Source organism: Rhinopithecus roxellana, chromosome 10 (assembly GCF_007565055.1).
Source record: "Rhinopithecus roxellana isolate Shanxi Qingling chromosome 10, ASM756505v1, whole genome shotgun sequence".
In the NCBI taxonomy this organism is placed as follows: domain Eukaryota; kingdom Metazoa; phylum Chordata; class Mammalia; order Primates; family Cercopithecidae; genus Rhinopithecus; species Rhinopithecus roxellana.
The window spans coordinates 91,372,149-91,393,001 of record NC_044558.1 but is presented as its reverse complement, the minus strand read 5'-3'; the positions used below and the strand labels follow the sequence as shown (position 1 = coordinate 91,393,001).

General features: G+C 48.2%; 1 protein-coding gene and 2 long non-coding RNA genes across 6 annotated transcripts in view; 2 read left to right on the top strand and 1 right to left on the bottom strand.

Moving 5' to 3' along the window:
• TBX5 (T-box transcription factor 5) overlaps positions 1-2,974 on the bottom strand; it is a 54,338-nt gene extending 51,364 nt beyond the window's left edge. Inside the window, exon 1 of one of the 4 annotated variants that reach the window (XM_010380140.2) lies at positions 2,347-2,974. Coding sequence is in view for 1 of the 4 variants with exons in the window: in XM_010380138.2 (XP_010378440.1) it covers positions 867-876 (10 nt within the window). In the remaining 3 variants the exon portion in view is untranslated. Of the gene's footprint in view, positions 1-166; positions 683-866; positions 937-2,346 lie in introns of those variants that run through there. The other 3 variants (XM_010380142.2, XM_010380138.2, XM_010380139.2) reach the window with 3 other exon arrangements.
• Positions 2,975-3,268: 294 nt separating this feature from the next.
• Positions 3,269-4,293, top strand: LOC104675549. The gene is made up of 2 exons (XR_004059770.1): positions 3,269-3,551; positions 4,020-4,293. It is a non-coding gene; the product is annotated as an uncharacterized LOC104675549 (long non-coding RNA).
• Positions 4,294-5,205: 912 nt separating this feature from the next.
• On the top strand, positions 5,206-7,349 carry LOC115900088. The gene is made up of 2 exons (XR_004059771.1): positions 5,206-5,360; positions 6,515-7,349. It is a non-coding gene; the product is annotated as an uncharacterized LOC115900088 (long non-coding RNA).
• Positions 7,350-20,853: the final 13,504 nt, after the last annotated feature.

Below are 20,853 nucleotides of genomic sequence, written 5' to 3'. Positions count from 1 at the left end.
GCTCCCGGACTCCATTCTCCGCGGAGCTCCGAGTCGCGCAAAATCTCTGCAAGCTGCGCTCTGCAGAATGCACAGCCAGGCTGGAATCCGCCATTCCCGCCGCCCCAGCCGACTCGGCCGACTAGCTCCCTCCTGAGCCTCCTGGGCCATCTGCCGGGACGGTTACCTCTCTCGGTGAAGCCGGTGCATTCACAACATCCTCTGCTGCTCCTAGCAGGGAAGCCGGCGGCGAGGCGGGGGTGCAGGCATGGTGGCTCCGGGGTTTATGCGGAGTTTACTGCGTACCCAGAATAGCGGCTACTGCTGCCTACTAGGGCGCACCTACCGCTGGAGCCTCCGCGGCGACTGCCCCCCCACCAACACACACCTCCTCCGCTGTGCGCTTGCTCTCGCTAAATACTTCCAAGTTGCCAAGCGCCAAAGAACACAAAATAGCCTCCAAGAGCACCGGCAACCATAAAATCTCAGTGCCCCGCTCCTCCCTTACACCCCCAGGGAAGGAAAGTTGGGAGCCCAGTGAATGGTCGAAGTCCTTTCTGGGCGCAGCTTTCAGGATTAAAGTTCCCGAATTCGAGGTAAGAGTCAGTCTCTCTCTCTCTCTCTCTCTCTCTCTCTCTCTGAAATACAAGCCAACTCAGCTGAGCACAGTGACGTTGGGTTGCCTCGATGCTCACAAAGTACTGAAATCGCCTATCCAACTAGATCCCACTGCACTCTGCCGCCCTCCCCCTTCTCTCTCCCTCCCACCCTCTGGTCCTCCCTTCCCCCCCCACAACTTTTCCACTAGATTTCCCGAACACTCAAATCACAAAACGACTCTCAACCCAGACCTGCAATAACTCCCTCCTCTCTACCCCTTTCCCAACCTCCATCCATCTCTGCTTCTCTGAGCAAGCGGTGGCTGCAGAAACTCCTGCACAAATCATTTCAAACTCGGTCGGCTTCTAACCGGGAAGTAATCTCAATGACGCTGGCGGTGCAGAGAACCGAGTCTGGACGCACACACACAAACACACCCCGGGCCTCCGCAGCCTTGCAAACATTCTCTCCAAGGCTGACCTCGAGAAGGAGAGCTGCCTGACCCCGCCTGGCCGGCGCTCGCCTTCCTGACATCTCCCCTCCACCCCCTACTCATCACCCCTACTCTCAACGACTCTAGGGTGAAGGCAGGGTGAAGGTGCATTGGGATGGGGGCCGAGATCAAAGATGCCAAGAAATCGCTGCGGGCCCCCACCCCCACCCAGTGGGGCCACCAGACCTCCCCTGCTCCAGGTGTACACAAGGCAGTGCCCAGTTTTATTAAAATAATCAAAGAGTCACTGGGGACTGGGGAGGGTTTTCATCTCCACTGGTCTCCTCTCCTTGCCCTTTCCCTCTCTGAAATGTTTTTTTTTTTTTTTTTTAGGGTGAGTTGAAGAGGTCAATAAAAGCATAAACACAGTCAGTAGGTCTCAGTCTGAGCAGACCCAGATTGGGACACCAAATATGGATGCTTGGAGTAAATGTCAGGAGTCCTGTTCTGTTTCCCATCCTTACCTCCTGTACCCCCATCGTCCTGATTTTTCTAGGGTTCTGATAAGAGACTTGGGCCTGCAAGTCAAGGTCTGGAGAAAGGGATGGAGGGAGGAGAAATGCCCGAGATCAGCAGTTGTGTAACCCTCTATGACTGCTCTGCTAAAATCCCAGGCCAGGCCACTGCTGCAAAATGCCAAAGTGGAGAATCTCCAACCCTAAATGTGGGGCAACCAGGAAGAAAACCAACCCTCCTTTGCTATGGTGCTCACTCCGCCTTCCAGGTTTGTTTGCAAACAGATCTTTGCCCAGGCGTTTTATTTATTTGTGAAAACACCCTCACCCTCCAAGTCAGCTTGGAGGCCTTTGGGCTTGCTAATAAGGTCATGCTAGGTGGAAGACACAAAAAACAAACATGGTATCGGAAGGAGGCTGAACCGCTACATCTCCGGTAGAGGGAAAGGGAAATCCAGAAAGACCTCCCCAATCCCTTTAAGTTCTCAGAGATTTGGGGATAAAATTGATTCCCATAAATAATCTCCAGGCCCCTCCAGAGAGGAAAAATCTAGACTCTCCCAGGTAATAGCCTAGCCAGATTTGCTTCGTTCATTGAGCACAGATGGTCTGGGCCACCAAGCAAAATACGGATTTTCAAACCTTTCGAGAGAATCCATTCTTGCCAGGTGACACACGAAGCCATTCTTATTTTGTTCATGAAAAGTAGAAGCACAGAGAGGGAAGATTCAGCAAGATCAAGACGGGGTGAAAAACTAAGGAGGGCCAAGTGCAAAGAGAAACCTATTTCCCCCCTTAGTCCTCCAGGGCTAAACTCACCTCCAACTATCCCACCTCTTCTTTGTAGCGCAAAAGCCAGGAGTGCGCCTTGCTGGAGAGGAGGGCTCAGGTGAAGACTCTGAAAAGGACCCCCAAAAGAGACCTCTTTAGGCCAGGTCTTCTTCCAACGTCTGTCAAGAAGAGCACGTACCTCCCAGCTCAAAGTTGGTTTGTGGTCTCCGACAAATTAAATATTGCTGTTTATTACCAGGCATACCCCAATAAAATAAAGAGGCAACCAGGCGATAGCGACTATCTCACCAGCTGCTGCACCTATAGGACTTGGAGACGTCACGAGTCACGCAACCGGCCCGCGCTCTGTCACGCTTGGCTGGGGGGCAGCGGCGGGAGGTTAATTTCTTTCCGTCTTCGCACATCAGTGCCGGGTCTGTGCAGCCACAAGTCCCGAACGTCTCGGCCCCGGGAGTAAATAAAGACATAAACCAACCGGCTTTCTCCAGAGAAATGAGGGTGATGAACCTAAGACACAAACAGAGCCAAGATCGACTTTCTTAGGAAGGGGGAGAGGAGGGAACTCTTCACGAAGGGAGGTGGGAGTCCACCTCAGACCTCTATTGGAAGGAAATCGAGTTGTTCCGGGGGACGGAGATCTCTTGCATAAGGCGTGGGATCCTTATTATTAAAAAAAAAAAAAAAAAAAAAAAAAAAAAAATTCCCCTCGGAGGAGCTCTTGGCAAATGAATATCGAGGCGCCGCTCTAGCTGGTTAGGCTGGGATGCGATAACTGAGTGCCCTCTTGCAGACTTGCACAGAAATAATTACTGGGTTGTCGTGGAGGGGACACGAGACCGAGGGAGTTCTCCGTAATGTGTCTTGCTGAGAGAAAGGTCCAAGAATGCAATTCGTCCCAGAGTGGCCCGGCAGGGGCGGGGTGCGAGTGGGTGGTGGAGTAGGGGTGGAAGTGGAGAGAGGTGATTTCTGTAGAGAATAATTATAGCACCAGGGCCCGCCGAGGCACGAGGCACTCTATTTTGTCTTGTAATCACGACGACTATTATTTTTAGTCCGATCAATGAGCATAATTTCTAAGCAGTCCAGCGGTGGATGCGCGCAAACTTTTGCGCACCGCTGGAAACCCACTAGATTCAGTTGCAGAACGTACCGCGTAGACGCCCCTGGTGGCGCCGAGAGAAGAACTAGGCCTGCCCAACACAGAGCCTGAGAGCGACGGGCCTTCCGGAAGGGTAAGTTCCCCGTCAAGGGGTCCCGAGGGAGCCGGACGTCTGAATCTGGGCTTGCCCCCAGCTTCGGGGTTCGATCCTGGGTTTTGCGCGTCCCTAACCCCCAGGGCTTTCCGAAGCATGGCCTGGCTCCAGGCCCGTTCCGCTCGGGACTGGAAAGGCAGCAAAATGTGCAGGGAGGCAGTCGGCCGGCAGAGCTGCTGCGGGAGCCAAGGTCAGGCCCGTGGGGAGAGCGGGCAGCTTCCAGCGCTGGCCACGAGCTCCCAGGCCAGCTGGGCCGCAGACCCCTTTGCTTCCAGAGAGCACAACCCGCGTCCTTTCTCTCGGCCAGGCTGCAGTGGCTGCCCCGAGCTTCGCTTTCGTTTCCCAAGTTGTTAATAACGATATTTCCCCAAATCCGAGGCTCCTTCGGTGCAGTGTTTGCTCCCAGATGCCAAGAACGCAACTCGAAATCCTTCTCCCAAATGCTAGTTCGATGAGATGAGTTCCTATTTGACCTCTGAGCCGAGGCGGGCCGGAAACCGAGGCCTAGGCCCCGCCGGGGCTGCAAGGGAAAGGCGAAACTCCGAGCGTAGCGACTTTTCCGTGTGGTTCCTTTCTCTGGCATCCCGGACCGCGGGCCTTGCAGCCACCTGGACCGGCATTCAAAGGTTTCTACAAGTCCAGCTTCACACACTGGCTTTCCCAGACGCTCCGGAGCCCGCACCACGAACAGAATAAACGAGAGACGAGAGATCGCAACTAGGTTTGAGAATCCTCGTTCTTTTCCCTAATCGTTTGGGCAGTAAACTCCGGAGCCGGCTACAGCGCACATCCTCCCTTCCTCCTTTCGGAGAACTGTCGCTTTCCCGAACCTGCTCCCAGCTGGGTTTTCTCCCAAAGTGTATTTTTCTCATTTTGCAAAATTCCTGCCCTGATTTTAATAATGCAACAGGACAGCAGAGATTCCTCTTTAAAAAGTCAAAACCCAAACCAAAGGGGCTGGTTGCTGTTGATAATTTTTTTCTTCACTTGCTCCTTCCGTTTTTAAGAAAGACACATCCAAAACTACCCACTGTTTTCCTCTCAAAAAAGAACTCACTTTAAAATGCATCCCCGTCTATATCTCTCCCCGTATGTCCCCACCTGACCCGGTGGCAACTTGGGGGTGTGGGGTGGTGAAAAACAGAAGTGTGGATGGGGCTGGGAAAATTAATAAGAATTATAACAATATAAATGATGACAAAACTAAACTTTGACCAACTCAATTTGCAAAAGAAAGGGTTGGTCTGAGGGTGAGACATTCCCTGGTTTCTCAAGGGGGTCACTTTCCCTCTCACCCAGTTAAATCTGGCTCTGTTATATTTTTTCCAGGAACACAGTATGTCTCTTCCCAATGTTTCATTCGGTTTCTGGTTTCCCCGCTTCTGACCGGAAGTGTGCGGGAAGAATACTGGCTGTTATTATTATGATTATTGAGCATCCAATACTCTCCTCCAATATTTCCACCAAGAATTATTATTGCTACTCTCCTCATTCATGTTAGTGTTGCTTCGTGTGCTTTAGATAATGATTGTCCTCGTTACTCTCCAAGTTTTTTGTTGTTGTTGTTGTTGTTGGGTTTTGCTTTGTTTTTGCCTTTTGTTTTTCCTGTTCAGGGTAATGAAATGAGAACTAGAAGAGGGGATATCATTTCGAGGCCCAGCTGAGAAGGATCCCAATGCTAAAAATTTACACACTTCAAAGAGCAGAAAGGTGGAAGCGAGTGTTGCTTGGACACAAGGATGCCACTGTCTTATCTCCTCCAATTTGGGAAGTGCCCAGCCTAGAAAGGTGAGGGTCCCAGCTGGGAGACCATGGAGTCCCTCCAGGGTCACACTGAGCCTGAGAACTCCAACCATCCTGCAGGTCAAAACCCACTGATAGGTCTCCCAAAATGTTTGGGGTAGGGGGAAGAAACATACAGCATTCCAGGTCTGTAACTGTGTAAGAGAGAGACTCGGACTGATATGTCTAGGTCTAGGGTGAAGGTGGGGGACCTGTCTGGATATCTTCTACCTCAGTTGAACGGCTCCTTGGAAACCTGGGAGCCCATTGCTCTCTGTGACTCTGGAAAGACAAATTTTCTTTGGCAAACGGAACAGTGTCGCGCTGTCGACAGAGCAGACTATTTTTCTTGTTCCCTCACAAGGTGGGGGTAGGGGGAAAGAAAAGGAAGCAAGAAAGAAAGGGAAATTAAATCCACACGTGTTAAGCTCGCTCAAAGGGCCAGAGTTAAAACCAGAGATGAAACTTCGACTCCAGTTCTGGCTGCCTGCGGGCCTCTTTCCAGCCAGCCAGGCCTCACAGAGCAAGGCATCCCCACCGGAGAGAATTCGATCTGATGTTTCATAAAGTGCTTGATTTAAGGAGAATGGGTGTGGGTCTGTCTCCAAGTCTATGCTGCAGAAATCCAGAATTTGTAGCAGCAAAGAAAACAAAGGAGATAGCAATTGTAATAATAATGACCCTCTTTACGAAAACTCATCCTAATATCCTCCAAATCAACCCAACAATTCAGGCAATATTCAAGCAATGACCATTAAGTCATCCAGGTCATTGATTTACAAAATTCCTAAGGTCTGATCAGGCTTTCGGACTTGGGCCTAGCTGGGTCAAGAGAACCTGAAATGCTGTTGTGGTGATTGTGAAATTGCCAGTTTAATCAGGACAGTTAATCTCTGCATCCTTCATGCCACTCTTTTGGGGAGAGATTTTCTTGAGAGAGGACACGACAGGTCTCAGCTACAGAGCTCTGGTATACATGGGAGAGAGTGGAGGCGGCCACCCCGCCTGGAACTGTGAGTGAAAACTCTAGTAATGACCTTGAGGAGGTGAAGGGAGGTGGGTGGGGGTGTGGGTGATGAGGGAGGCCAAACCCCAATCTGGAAGGATCTGTCACTGAAACAATTGCTTGGTCGAGACCTCTAATTTTTCTTCCTCTCCAGCTAGTCTCCTATGGCTCCCTGGTGCTGGGTTTCTGGCCTTTGGTGACATCCCAACAGAAGGGTCCAGAAGCAGGGACCCCAGACACCTTGCTCCCTCTCCCAAATCACACCCAAAACATACTGGGGTGAAACAACTGACAGAGGCTCTCTGTGGCGAACAACTGACCAAAGTCACCAGTGGAAAAGTTCCTGATAATTATTTCCGCAAGGACCCTGAATTCCCTGGTCACCATGGCAACCTGGAAGTCCCACCAAATGCTTTCAACAATGGGGTACCCGGAGGACATTCGCTCAATTGACTGCACAGTCTGAGGCCTGAAAAGCATTTCTGCCCTTCATTCTTGACTTTCTGGAGCCTCCTTAGTGGTTCAACAGAGCAGAGATTTTTTAAACTGTCCCCTTTTTTAAACAGGAGAGAAAATTGAGGTTTAGTACCAGGTGGGTTCAGGTCTTGAGCAAAATCCCCGTCTTTGAATTCAGAATGCTTACCCCAGAGCCGATCATGTAGAGCCTATGATGTATCTTAATCGAAACCCGTGGCCCAAACATCTCAGCCAGGAACCTGGGACTTTAGGTGTCACTTAATCTCTTCACATCTGTTAACTACACCTATCTGCATAGGAGGCTCCCCACATCAGTCCAGGCAACCTTTTTATTTGCCTGGGGCCATTTCTCCTAAATGGAAGGAGAAAAGCCTGAGCATTAGAAATTGTGGCATTAATGTCTGTAAGGGCTAATGGAGTGAAAAGAATACATTATTCTCCTTTTCTTTTTAGAAAAAAATTTCAATTGTGGATGCAATTGAAATAACATTAAAATAATATTTCTGATTGCACTGCTTTCTTCTTGAATGTGTATCAGAGGGGAGGGGGAAGTGGCTCTTTTCATTTTGGGGTGGACAGTGGATAATACAAGCTGTTTTTCTTGTGCCCAGCTCCGAGGCACTGAGCCTGCAGGGTTTGGGAGCAATGCAGGCAGCCAGGAGAGAAAGGGTGACAGAGAGAAGGCGTCCAGGCCTCGGAGGTCTTTGGCGGTGGGATAGGAGCAACTCCTCCTCTGGGTCCTCTCTCAGCTTTGTTCCATTCTGCTGCCAACTCCATCTTTCTCCCGACTACTCAGGAAAGACAAAATTTAACTTCTCTCCCCCTATTTCCGACGGGACATCTAATGTCCCTCAAAGCCACTGGCTGGCTCTGTAGTGCCTCCACCCATTCCTTTCCCTTCTGAGAGCCCAGGCAGCCTACAGAGGTTCTCATTTCTAACCCAAGGCCTCTTGTTTCCTTCCCTCCCCAGCATTTTGCATTAATATTTTCAGAAGAGTCCTACTTGTGTCCACACAGCCACCAAGAGAGCAATGTGGGTATTTTAGGCTCACAAATCTGTTAGCATTTGAGGTGCAATAATAGCTAACATTTATGGCAGGCCAGGAAAGAGCCATTGTAACCTGGTTTTGCTCACACATTTAGCTCTGAATTGCTCTATGAGAAGGGAGATCAATTCTCTTCAACCTTACAGAAGAGATTTCTGGCGGTCTGGCCACCACCCCACTCTGGCGGGATTCGAACCCATCAGAAGGAAGGGTTCCTCTGTCAAGGCAGGAAGGGGAACAGGGAGTGGTCTGTTGGATTGGGGGAGTGCAAAGGGCACTTTTTCAGCATCGAAAAGCACATTCAGTTGAAAACCGGTGGCGGGGGACGGTGGGGAATTGCTCCTTCTGTCACGGAATGAAGGCTCAAATCATTTCTGATGTCTCCTCTTTTCTCCCCACTCCCACTGAGGAAGCAGAGGCCCCAGAAGAGAGCCTGGGGGCAGACAGCCCAGATTCACTGGCATTAAGCAAGATGGGAGGGAGGACGGAAAGATGCTGATGTTCTCCTTTCCAAACCTCACTGTTCTATTCCCAAGTCCTGGCCCACATTCATCATAGCCTCAAGGCCAGTACACACTGTCCCCTGGCTTTGAGGGAGGAAGATGGGTGGGTGGGATGGAGCCGGGGAGAGATGTGCCCGGCTCCATTTTTTTTTTTTTTTAAACAAATAATTAGGTTCTGAAAGGGTGAGGACTTGCTCGAAGTCACACAGCCCCTGCTGGAAATGCTCCTTCCCTTTCCCTACTCTCCCACGCCTTCAGGTAGGGCGTTTAAGGGATTCCCAGCAGTTCCCGAGTATATGTGGAGGCTGCGCCCGGCGTGCTCAAGCGGCTGTAGGCTCAGTCTGAGGAGGACGCCCGGGTGAAGTGTGGAGTTCGCAGCTCGACGCGGCCGCCAGGCCTCTCTGTTCCAGACCTTCCCCTCCCAGGCACTGCGTTCTCCGGCCGGGGACAGCACGCACCAGGCGCAGCCCTTCTCCTATCTTTGCTCTGCGGCTGTCCCTGGGGCCGGAGGAGTCCTGCCGCCTCAAGGCCCCGGTGGTGACAAGAAAGTCCCAGACCTCATAGGGGCTCCAGACTCGGCACCCGGAGGGACCTGCCGCTGGCACCGCTCCTGCAGCCTCCCCAGGCGCTCCTTTGGCTTCCCGGTGTTGCAGGCTCTTTCCACCGCCTGTGTGCTCTGGGCGCAGCGCTGGCTGCCACACTTGCAAGTTAGGAAGAAAATGACTTCTTTAGAAGGTGGGGGACTCCGAGATCCAAATCCCTCGAGTAGCGCCTCAAAGGGAGATGCAAGGGATCCCCACTCTCTCACTTCGCTCCCTTGGGTTCCCTCCACCCTCCTTCACCTGTGTCCTCCCTGCTTCGGAGTCATTCCTCTAGTGCCTGAGTCTTTCCACCTCCACGCAGAAAACATCCCCTCTGAGGCACCCTCAGGTGATCCTGCCTCATCTCCAGGATCCTCAGCTACCCCCCAGCCCAAGCCACCCCTATTCTAGCAGACACCAGGCTCAACGTTTGGGGTTCCTCCCAGATTTCTCAGCCTGCCCTGCTCACTAGCAACGGCTCCCACAAGAGCCCCGCGTCCTGGTTCCTGGTCCCCATGGATGAGTCTTGATGAGTGCCCAGGACCCAGGAGACTGAATTTTAAAGACAAGGGCCAGTCCTATAGCATTCCTGCCCATGCTCCCAATCTCCATCTTCTAACAAAACCAGAGGGTCCAGGCTGCCCGGCTGGAGAGGTGGGCTTGTGTGTCTGCTTTCTGTGTGGCTGAATATGGCATTGTCCTGGAGTCTTTCTATAGGACTGTGTCATTTGAGGGGGAGCTGTATGTGTCTCTGTGATGTGTTGTTGTGTGTGTCTGTGTCATTACATGTGCTGCCTTGAGAGGGGGCATTTCGAAAATAGTTACCTATGTACTTTTTCTGTGGACCTCCTTATGTGAAAACACCTGTGAGCCTGTAGAACATGGGGTCTTGTGCATGTGTGTGGTGGGAGTTTGTGTGAGCCTGTGTGTCGTTGTGGAAGGCAGTGTGTGTGAGTGTGTGTGTGTGTGTGTTTAGAGGGTGGGGCAGCCACCGCCCAAACATCACCTCGGGTCAGATGGTTTTCTGGGCTCATAACTTAATGCTCAGTGCCCCCCCTCTTTTATTGGCCACTTTTATGATTATTATTTTTACCGGCAGCTCCAAGCAAGGCCTGTGGGCCTGGGCCTCCTGGAAGGCAATCACTGTTCTGCCATTCAGCCTGGGAGGCCAAAGGGGCTGTCTGCAGCAGCCTGGGCCACCCGAGTCTATATTTGGAAGCAAATTCCACAGCCACTTCCTGGGAACTGGGAAAAAGGTGCCTGGGAATTGGAGAGGACAGTGATGTCAGTGCAACTCTGTCCCTGTCCCTGAGCGCTCAGGGGAGGCCCCAACACCCTTGGCAGGTTGGAAATATCAGGTGCAAGATCCATGCTGGGCACGAACACGGGGCAGAAATGCACCCCTTTGCAGTAGTGGAGGCACAGTTACTTCCTCTATAGGTGGAGTGAAAGGTGTGAGTAGGCAATGTACAGGCACAACCCACCTACTGACATGCAGAGCACCTGTACCACAGTTGTGCACATGCTCCCCCTGCACACAACTCCTGGGCCTTCCCCAGTCCCAGAAGGACAGGGGAGTTGACTCTAAATCCTGATTATGTGTACTTCTTGGAAGTTGATTCCAGGAGATCAGATGAACCAGTCTGGCTGCCCACAAGTCCTTTGCCCAAAGCAGCCTTTGACCTTGTCCCCAAGGGTTCACAGATCTGGGGGACTCCAGGGAGGGTTTGCTTCTGCTGCTCTATAGATACCAGGGTGACAGCTCCAGGGCTGGCATGATTAGACACAGCCACTTGCAGCGTATCTTTCCTGGGCTAGGTAAAGACCTGCGTTGCTGAGCCGATCCCTCTGCCAGTCACCAGCCACACGCTGAAAGCAGCAGCAATGCTCTGGCCTCCGCCACCTGTGACACCACGGGGCTGGGAGAAAGCTGGTTCACCTGTTCAGGGTGGCCAAGTCCCTCACTGACACCACCGCCTCAGCCCTCTGTTCCCAAGGGGTCAAGCAGTGAGATGCCACAGACCCGGCCACTTGGGAGTCACTTATTGCACACACAGCCATGCACAGCCACCCACTTTATATACGGGTGCAGCATTTCTATCTCACACACACAAGCATGCCAGGCAGCCACCCACCACGTGTCTAGGTTCAGCAATTTTGTCACATAGCTGCCACCATATTCATCACACATTCATACAAACATATATACTATATATATACACAAATACATGTATATATTAATATATGAATTCACACATACATAGACACAGTCACGTGCACATTCCAGTATTCAAAGTCACACACAGCCACACATGCACACACCCATATACACACACGGCCTGATCACAAACCCACTGCCGCTTTCATGGTCACATTCAACAACACATCACAGACACACACTGAATCTTTGATATGCACAAACACACATGTATACTCGCACGCTCAGCCTCACACAATAGGCAAATACCCACAAACATACACCTCTTTGGCCACATACACATACTCTCACAGGCATCCTCACACAAAGGCACACACCCACAGATACACACCAATTCAGACACACAATCCTGGTCACTCACAACCACCCACAGGCTCACAGCTGTGCATAAATGCACATCAGTTCAGTCACACACACACTCACAGTCACATTTACACTCCCTGTTGTCCACCCTCACACACAACCACACACTGCCCCCCACCCCCAGTATAAGTCCCCCTTCAGTGTCAGGCACACACATTGCAACCAAGGCCATGCATACATACATATTAAATTGCTCATACATGGAGTAGCTCATATGCACTCACAGCTGTGTGCACAGTGCAGTCACACACACTCTCACACACTGTGCATGTGCAGTCATGCACACTCTCACACACTCAGTCCCAAACAAGCCACACTCACAATTACAGGTCTTCCCTCGAGTCAGAGACATTAGCTCATGCATACACTTGGATCCGCACATACCCTCACTGTCACATTCAGATCCATTCACTCAGGATTCACACGGTCACTGCGTCATCCCAGGGTCCCCCACACATCAGCCTCAGACCCTCATGTATCCTCTTATGTGGCCACACACACGGGTACACTTGGAGGCAGGCTGCCCCTGCCCAGTCAGGCAGAAGGAATTGTGTGGTCACAATTAGAGATTGTTCCCCATTGACATGGTAAGGTTAGCCTGGAGAGAAACCCTTGATTCCACAGGTCCCGCTCAGTCTAGAAACCACCAATTCAGGAGGAAAAAAGATGTGGGTTTGGAGCAGGCAAAAGAAAAGCCCATCTCCAGCCGTATCCTCAGTCCTCAGCCCACCCCTACAGGTCCCAGGGTTTTGACACAGCCCCATTGCGTGGGCTATAACTACTCAGGGTGGGACCTGAATAGTCCCTTAGCAATAACTAGTCCAACTCTTTAATTTTATATATGAGGAAACTGAGACCTAGAGGTGCAGAGAGTGAAGGGAATTGCTAAAGTTCTCCAGGAGTTCGAAGCAAGCTGAGAGTGGGACCCTTTTCTTCTGCCTCCAGTGCAAACCACACTACAGTGACCTCCGGGAGATTCCTGGACCCCATTAACCCCTCTCCTCACAGCACCACCACTACCATCACTATCCTTCCACCCAGTTGTCCCATCTAGCCCCCAAGGATGCCTGAGCTACCTGATACTGAGCAAAAATGAAGCATCAGCTCATGTCCTGATCCTGTTCACAACCCTCCAAAGGTCAGGCACCATGGCTCATGCCTGAGATCTCAACACTTTGGGAGCCCAAGGTGGGAAGGTTACTTGAGGCCAGGAGCTCAAGGCTGCAGGGAACTATGATTGCACCACTGCACTTAAGCCTGGGTGACAGAGTGAGACCCTGTCTCAAAACGAACAAACAAAAAGTCTTAGAATAAAACCCCAACTCTTTCCCGTATCATTAAGGCCTTGCAGGAGCTGGCCCCTGCCTGCCCTCCTACCTCATCCTGCCCCACCTTTCTGCATCTCCATTCCACCTTGCTCCTTCTCTGATCCTCATTTGTACTAGCCTTTACTCCTACCCCAGGGCCTTTGCACATGCCATTCCCTCTACTCCCAGCTCCCTTCACAACTGCCTCCTCTGTGGCCAACCCCTTTGTGAGGCCAGCCCTGACCACTGGCCATTGAAATTCCCTCTCTCCATCTCATCACTCTGTTTTATTTATTTCACAGCACTGACCACTATCAGAAGCTATTTTATTATCCTTAGCAAACTAACGCAGGAACACAAAACCAAACACTGCGTGTTCTCACTTATAAGTGGGAGCTGTACAATTAGAACACATGGACACAGGGAGGGGAACAATACATACTGGGGCCTGTCAGGGGAGGGTGCGGGGTGGGAGAGAGCATTAGAGAAAAGAGCTAATGCATGTGGGGCTTAATACCTAAGTGATGGGTTGATAGGTGCAGCAAAGCACCATGGCACACATCTACCTTTTGTAACAAACCTGCACATTCTTCACATGTACCCCAGGACTTAAAAAAAATAATGATTTTTTAAAAAGTTATTTTGCTTGTGTATTAGCTTCTTATCTGTAAAGTGGTACTCCCCTCTGTTAGGGCTTTTGTGAGGATTAAGTGAATTTCTAGAGGTAAAGCTTTTAGAAAACACTTGGTGTCTAATAAGCACCCTGTATTGCCGTCATTTTTTGTTATGTGCTTAGTTATTACGTTTCCACCTCAGACTCTAAGCTGCTAAAAACAGAGGTCACGGCTGCCTCATTCAACACCGCATCCCAAGTATCCAGGATTATGCCCTTCCTGTAATTGACACTAGTTAAACTTGTGTTAAACAAAATATATGATGGTGTCATAACAGATAGACTTGAACCCAGGGAAACATATGCAAAACATATATAGATGCTCCTCGACTTAAGATGGAGTCACGTTCCAAAAAGCTCATCGTAAGATGAAAATATTGTTAAGTCAAAAGTGCACTTAACACCTGGATAAACCCATTCTGAAGTTGGAAAATTGTAAATCGAACCATTGTAAGTCAGGGACCATCGGCATAAAGAATCAATAAAGTGCATAGGACCAGGGAGCGCTCCTCCCACTGGGCAATAAAAATAAGAAGATAATTCTGAATGGCGATCAGTTTGCAGGGGAAAATAACCACTGCCCCCCACCCCCCCGCCCCGGCAACATGTTTTTTGGCTTTCTGAGCTTCGCTTCCCTGAGAAAGTTCCTCTCCTTCTGCCCCAAGTGGCCCCCATCACTGATTACCCTTCCCCTGTCCCCTGGGCCTTTCTTTTGCCTACCTTTCCATCTCTTCCCAGGAGCCTGGAGAAGGAGCCAGTAGATAAGTGAAAGTGGTATTTTTTATAGGCTGATAAAACCCATGCTTATCTAGAAAGCTTGTCCCATCTCCCAGTGTCCCTAATTGATCATTTGCCCAATGCCCTCTCCACCAGGGCTGCAGACACCAGGGAAACGTGACTCAGGCCACCCTCCTTGGCCCTCTTGCCTCTCTGTTTAATTTCCCTGCCCTTTGCTGCTGTGAGAGAGTGGCTGCCCCTACGCAGTGTTTGCCAGGAGAATTTGAGGAATCAGGAGGGAGGTGAGAAGAGATGGGGAGAGGGATAGTGGGGTCCAGACTTCCCCAAGTGGGTTTGCTGTGCCACTATTTAATGATGGTAACTATATTAAATTCTATACTCTAGCAGCCTCTTAAATCCGTTTATGGCCCATGCTAGACCCTGAGCTGTAATAATAATAAAAATAAAATAAAGGATTTATGCATCCAGGGTGTGGACCAGTCACTGGCTGAAAAGAAAGAGCTGTTTCTAGCTGATTTTGCTGGCCTGTTGCCCACACTCTGACCTCCTGTTTTCCCTGGGTGGAGGCTCCCAGGAGCAGGGAGAAGAACTGGATTCCTGGCAGAAAAGGAGATTTAGGGAACCGAGAAAAAGCCAACTTAAAAGGAGCATTGGCTGGGCTCTTCTCAAACCAGTTTTTCTAAACTCCATTCTCTCTACTTCCCTCTCTTGGGCTCATGTAGAAGAATTTGTTTGTATTGTAGCTTGAGCAGACCTAAACCCAAATTGTGACTAGGAATTGAAGAGAGAGCAGACAAATGGAGTGGATATTGCTTAGAGAGGAAGCCGGATATTGTGGTCAAGCCTTAGGCATTGCCACATGTCCAAATCCTGGCTCTGTCACTTCCTAATTGTATGAACTAGAAGAACTAGGACTTACGAACTAGGGAACATAAGTCTCTTCACCTTTCTCAGCCTCAGTTTCTCAGTCTGTATAATGGGTTTCATGAGAATATCAGCTTCAGGTGATTGTTGAGAGGAAAAATAATATAACATAGAACAGTCATATGCCATATAAAGACATTTAGGTCAATGATGGACCACATATACAATAGTGGTCTCATAAGATCATAATGCTGTATTTTTACTGTACTTTTTCTATGTTTAGATGAACAAATACCACTGTGTTACAATTGTTTATAGTAATCGGTACAGAAACATGCTGTTCAGGTTGGTAGCCCAGTAGCAATAGGCTATACCATACAGCTTAGGTGTGTAGTAGGCTGTACCATGTAGGAGTTCACACTTGAACCAAATTGCCTAGCAATGCATTTCTCACAACATATCCCTGTTGTCAAGGGACATATGACTGTATATGTAAAACATCTGGCACAGGTTTAGAGTAGGTCTTGAGTGCAATGTGCTGAAGAATGCCAGTCCTCTCGAGATAAGCAGAGGCAGGCTTCACCTGAGTCCCAGTCCACGGTGGGGAAAGGAGGCAGGAGAAGGATTCAGCAGCCGTATGTGTAATTGATCTCCTGGAAAACATTAATACCAACTGATCAGTATCTGGAAGGAGAAGCTAAGCCTCCTCTGAGCAAGGTTTCTAAGAAACAGGAGGCAGGGTGAGGACAGAAGGAGGAGGGAAAAAATGCTCATAGCCTGGTCTGATGGGTCTGGAGATCCCTGGCCCCCTTCGGGGGCAGGGGTAGGAAACATGGCTGTTCTGCAAATTCATAATTATGGAGCAATGGCCTCTCTGGGCTTCTGTGGCCGTGCACCCCCATCTCTGCTCGGCACTTAAGAACCTGAATTGTAACCGTTGACTTCCAGGCCTGTCTTCCCACAGGACACAGCTCTTTGGGGGCAGGAACTCTGTGATTGTTGTCTCCCAGCTCCCAGATCATCAAGAAACGCTCATTCAGTGAACGGTCAAACAGGAGGACGGGGGCCTCTGGCTTTCTATTTCTGGCATTTGGTATTGATGAGGCCAGCGTCAGGGACAAGGAGTGAATGTGTTCAGTTTTTGTGCTAGTTGTGGCATAATTCTCACTATCTGATTACCTCCTATCAGGAAACTAAAGGAATACATTTGGATCCCCAAAAGAAAGGAAAACAGTATATCAAAGAGATATTTGCACTCCCATGTTTGTTGCAGCACTGTTTACAATAGCTAAGATTTGGAAGCAACCTAAATGTCCATCAAGAGATGAATGGATAAAGGAAATGTGGTACATATACATAATGGAGTACTATTCAGCTGTAAAAAAGAATGAGATCCTGTCATTTGCAACAACATGGATCCACCCCTGCTGGAGGTCATTATGTTAAATGAAATAAGCCGGGCACAGAAAGACAAACTTCACATGCTCTCACTTCTTTGTGGGAGCTAAAAATTAAAACGATCGAACTGACAGAGATAGAGAATAGAATGATGGTTATCAGAGGCTGGGAAGGGTAGTGGTGGTGGTATGGTGAGTAGGGGGGTGGGCATGGTTCATGGGTACAAAAAATAGTTAGAAAAAAGGAGTAAGATGGAATAAGATTTAGCCTTTGATAGCACAACTGGGTGACTATAGTCAAGAATAATTCAGTTGTATATTTTAAGATAACTAAAAGAGTATAATTGGATTGTTTATAACTCAAAGAATAAATGCTTGTGGTAATGGATATCCCATTTGCCCTGATGCGATTATTAGGCATTGCACGGCTGTATCAAAATATCTCATGTACCTCATGAATATATACACCTACTATGTACCCACAAAAATTAACAATTTTAAAAAAGAATCCATTTGGAGCCTATGGAAGATTGATTGCATCTAGTGACCCCATTTTCCATGCTACCTTCTACCCACACTGACTCTATATATAGTGACCCCATTTTCCATGCTACCTTCTGCCCATGCTGACTCTATATATGGTGACCCCATTTTCCATGCTACCTTCTACCCATGCTGACTCTAGACTTGCCCTCCGTGACTCGCTTTAGGCAATGGGATAGTAGCAAACACAGCCCCTTGTGTGTTTCTACACTCTCATCTCTCTGATTTCTTTGTGTGAGCAATTCTGGGCTATCCTCCCAGAGGATGAGAACATGGCTGAGTCTGCCCAGTTGTCTCAGCCAAGGCCCTAGATAGGTAAGAAAGTCCAGCTAAGATCAACAAAGACACGTTGTTAACTGCAGCTGACCACAAATACCTAAGTAAACTCCATCTGGCAGACCTTGTCCAGCTAACCCATAGATTCATAAGCAAAAATAAATGTTTATTGTTGTCAGCCACTGGTGGTTGTAGTAATTTGTTATGTAGCATTATTGCAGCAATATGGCTAACCAATAGAGCCTTGAGCTATATCTAGCCCTGACTGGCTCCACACACGAGTCTTTGGCAAGGAAAGAAATTTTGAGGTTCCAGTTGCAAACATTCAGCCTTACTTTAATGTCAAGTGTTGGCTATTTAAAGCATCAGAAATAGAGTGGTGCTTCTGGCTTCAAAATTATGGAAACTGGAGCTGACAAGAATTCCAATAAGGCTAGGTTTACACGGAAGCAATTTCCCGGTTCATCTAAATCACACAGACCTGGGTTTAGTGAGGCCAAGTGAGTGGAAGCCCCTTCTGAAATCTATGGCGGGTTTTTCTGTAGCACAAGTCATGCAATAGTGGACAGCATCCATTTCCTTCTCTGGTGACAGCATCCTGAGTTTCCCTTCCCAGCCCTCATTACCCAGTAGATGGCCAACTAGCATATTCTATCCTCCAGATGCAATGATTGGTTCAACTGTAGGCATGTGTTTAAATTCTACCTAATCAGAGGTTATTGTGGGACATCTGCCAGAAATAGTGGGAAAACAAGGCCTCTCTACTGGCCTTAGAATGTGAAAGATGGAAAGCTTAGTGATACTGGCCACCATCTTGTTACCAGGAGAGGAGAGCTTGCCCAGACAGGCAAGTGATGTGACATCCCTAAGGTTTAGTATTTTTCGTCTGTAAAAAGAGGATAATAACTATGTCCCCTCAGTATTGTTTTGAGGGTTTGAGGAGATAATAAATAAAAAGTACCAGACAAGTAATCCACAAATGTAAGCTATTGTAATTAATTTGGTGTAATTATTGACCTAGATTAGTATCTGATATTTAACTTGTAACTAAAAATGAGCGTGTGTGTGTGTATGTGTGTCTGATGTTTTCCATGTTTACATGGATGTTAATAAATGTATATATAGTATCCATTAATCTGGGCTCAAGTCCCAGCATTGACAATTACATACTGTTTAGTTTTTGTAGATTAACAAGCTTTCTGAACCTCAGTTTCTCTATGTCTGAAATCAGGAAAATTACAGGACTCACATAATCAGTTAGAAAAGTAGATAAATGATAACAATATATGTCAGGTACTGTGCCTGGCACAGAGTGAGGACTCAATAAATGTTTCTAGTTTTTCCCTCATTTTTTCCCTTGATACTTGTTTAAATCTCAATTTTAAAGAATAGGTAAGTACATATATACTATAGCGTACAACCTCGGAGCCGAGCCCTATTGAGCAAGACAAATCACCCCAAATTTCTGCTGTGGATAACTCAAGTCTCTGGGACACGGTGGGACATGGTTTTCGGAAAGAGGAAGCTATGAGACCTCAGTTCATAGTGCATTCCCAAGGAAGCATCTACAAAACGTCAGTGAAAGAAGTTGAGATTGTAGAATGTCTTCAGCAGGTCAAATCCCAATAGCAAGGATGTGGGTTTAAACACCTGGAGGTAGCTCAGGCACCGTTTTATGGCAATGCAGCTGTAGGCTGTCCTGGTCCAGTTTTCCCCCAAGCCCCAAAGCTCATAAAGTAGCCATGCCTCGATGTACGCGAAGAAACAATGAATGAATGTACTTTGACCCATCTGCTATGAGAGCTCAGAAATTTACCAGAAACAACTTACATTCCAAACAAAGAAGATATTGGTGCAGACCACATGGATCCTGGGGACAACATCCTCTTCTCCCAGGACTGTCAGTCTCCATTTATTTATGTCAAAGCCTGATTTCCCCTTCCATACCCCTACAAAGGAAATCAACCAGTACAGGGGTACAATATACCAAGAGACCTCCGGAGGGTTATTAAGCAATAATGAAAGACAGTCTTGCTCAGAGCTGACCTATAGTTTCTCTTCTGCTGGATTATGAAGGGAGTTCAAAGGATGGCCCTAAAGTCAAGGTGACTGGCTAAAGCGTTGACATTGGAAAAGGGCCTTTCATCTTCGTGTCTACATTCTGGTTGAAAGTCATTATCATCTCTGGAGCTGAGTGGTTGCAGGGTGGAGCTGGTGGTCACTCATCCCAGCTGCAGCTCAGTTTCCACATCTCAGTAGCCCTGGGCAAAGCTGCCTGGAAGGATTCATTCACATGACTGCTCCAGCATTCAGTGAATATTTGTTTAGAATCCAGTATTGCAACACTTCCTGGCCCATCCACTGTCTAATGTCTCATTTCATCAACATGGAGAAAAAGGAATGGTGAAGATTTCAGCGAGCTCTGGTATGATGTAAAAACAACCTAATTCCTCTTGGTCTTTTGGGACTTTGGGGGAGTGTAGGCGGTAGGGAAGGGATCCCCAGTCCAAAAGCACACATTGAATCAAGCTTGATCCCCTGTGCAGGGTATTTTTTGTCATGGTTTCAAGCATAGACAGGCAGATATGGGTGACCACAGGTAAGTTATTAAAACCGTCTGATCCTCAGTTTCCTCTTCTGTAAAATGGCCACAATACTACCTACTTTTTAGAATTGTTGAGAGGATTAAATAGATTCTTGTATAAAACATGTAATGTATCCCAAACAGAAGGTTACCAAATCTAGTAGAATTGCTACTCTCTTTCCATATGCCCAGTGTGTAGAACCAAGAAAATTTAACCCCCCCAAAAAGTTTTTCAGCCTTTTAAGAGGGAAAAAGCCAACTCCAGTTAGGTTGTTTCTCAGCCTTCCTGACTGTATCTGAAAAAGTGAAGCTGTGAACACCCACCACGTAAGGATATTACAAAGATTGGGGGTTACATTTGCAAAAAGTCTGCCACACCGGAGAAACACAATAACCTGATGTCACGTATAACTGCCATCATAAGTGACAAGTCAGATAAAGGGGCCCATGGGACAGAATTTGCCAAGGTTTATTTCGCTGCTATTCTCTTAACACTCACTTTTCAGCTCAAATACGAGAACTTAGTTAATGTGCCACTGGTCTACCGCTGAGAGCATCTTTTCCACCCTGTTTCTCTGGACCAGCTGAAAGAAATTTATCAGAAGTAGATTTGAGCTATACTTGGAATTAACTGAATGCTCCAACCTTATCTAATTCTAAAATCAACCTCCAGGGTTACCAAGTAGCGGCTTGTAATTTAAATAAACATTGACTGTCTACTACCTGCTCAAAAACTATTCCTGGTGCTGAAGTTAAAACAGTCACCAAAACAGACAAATATTTCTCCCCTCAAGAAGCTGGTATTCTAGTACCATACCAATCACCAATGCATAAGAGGCCTACACAACTGGATATCAACTGCATCATGCTTTCTCTCAAGTGTCATTCTGGAAAGAACTATACATAAAGATCTTTGCAATGGA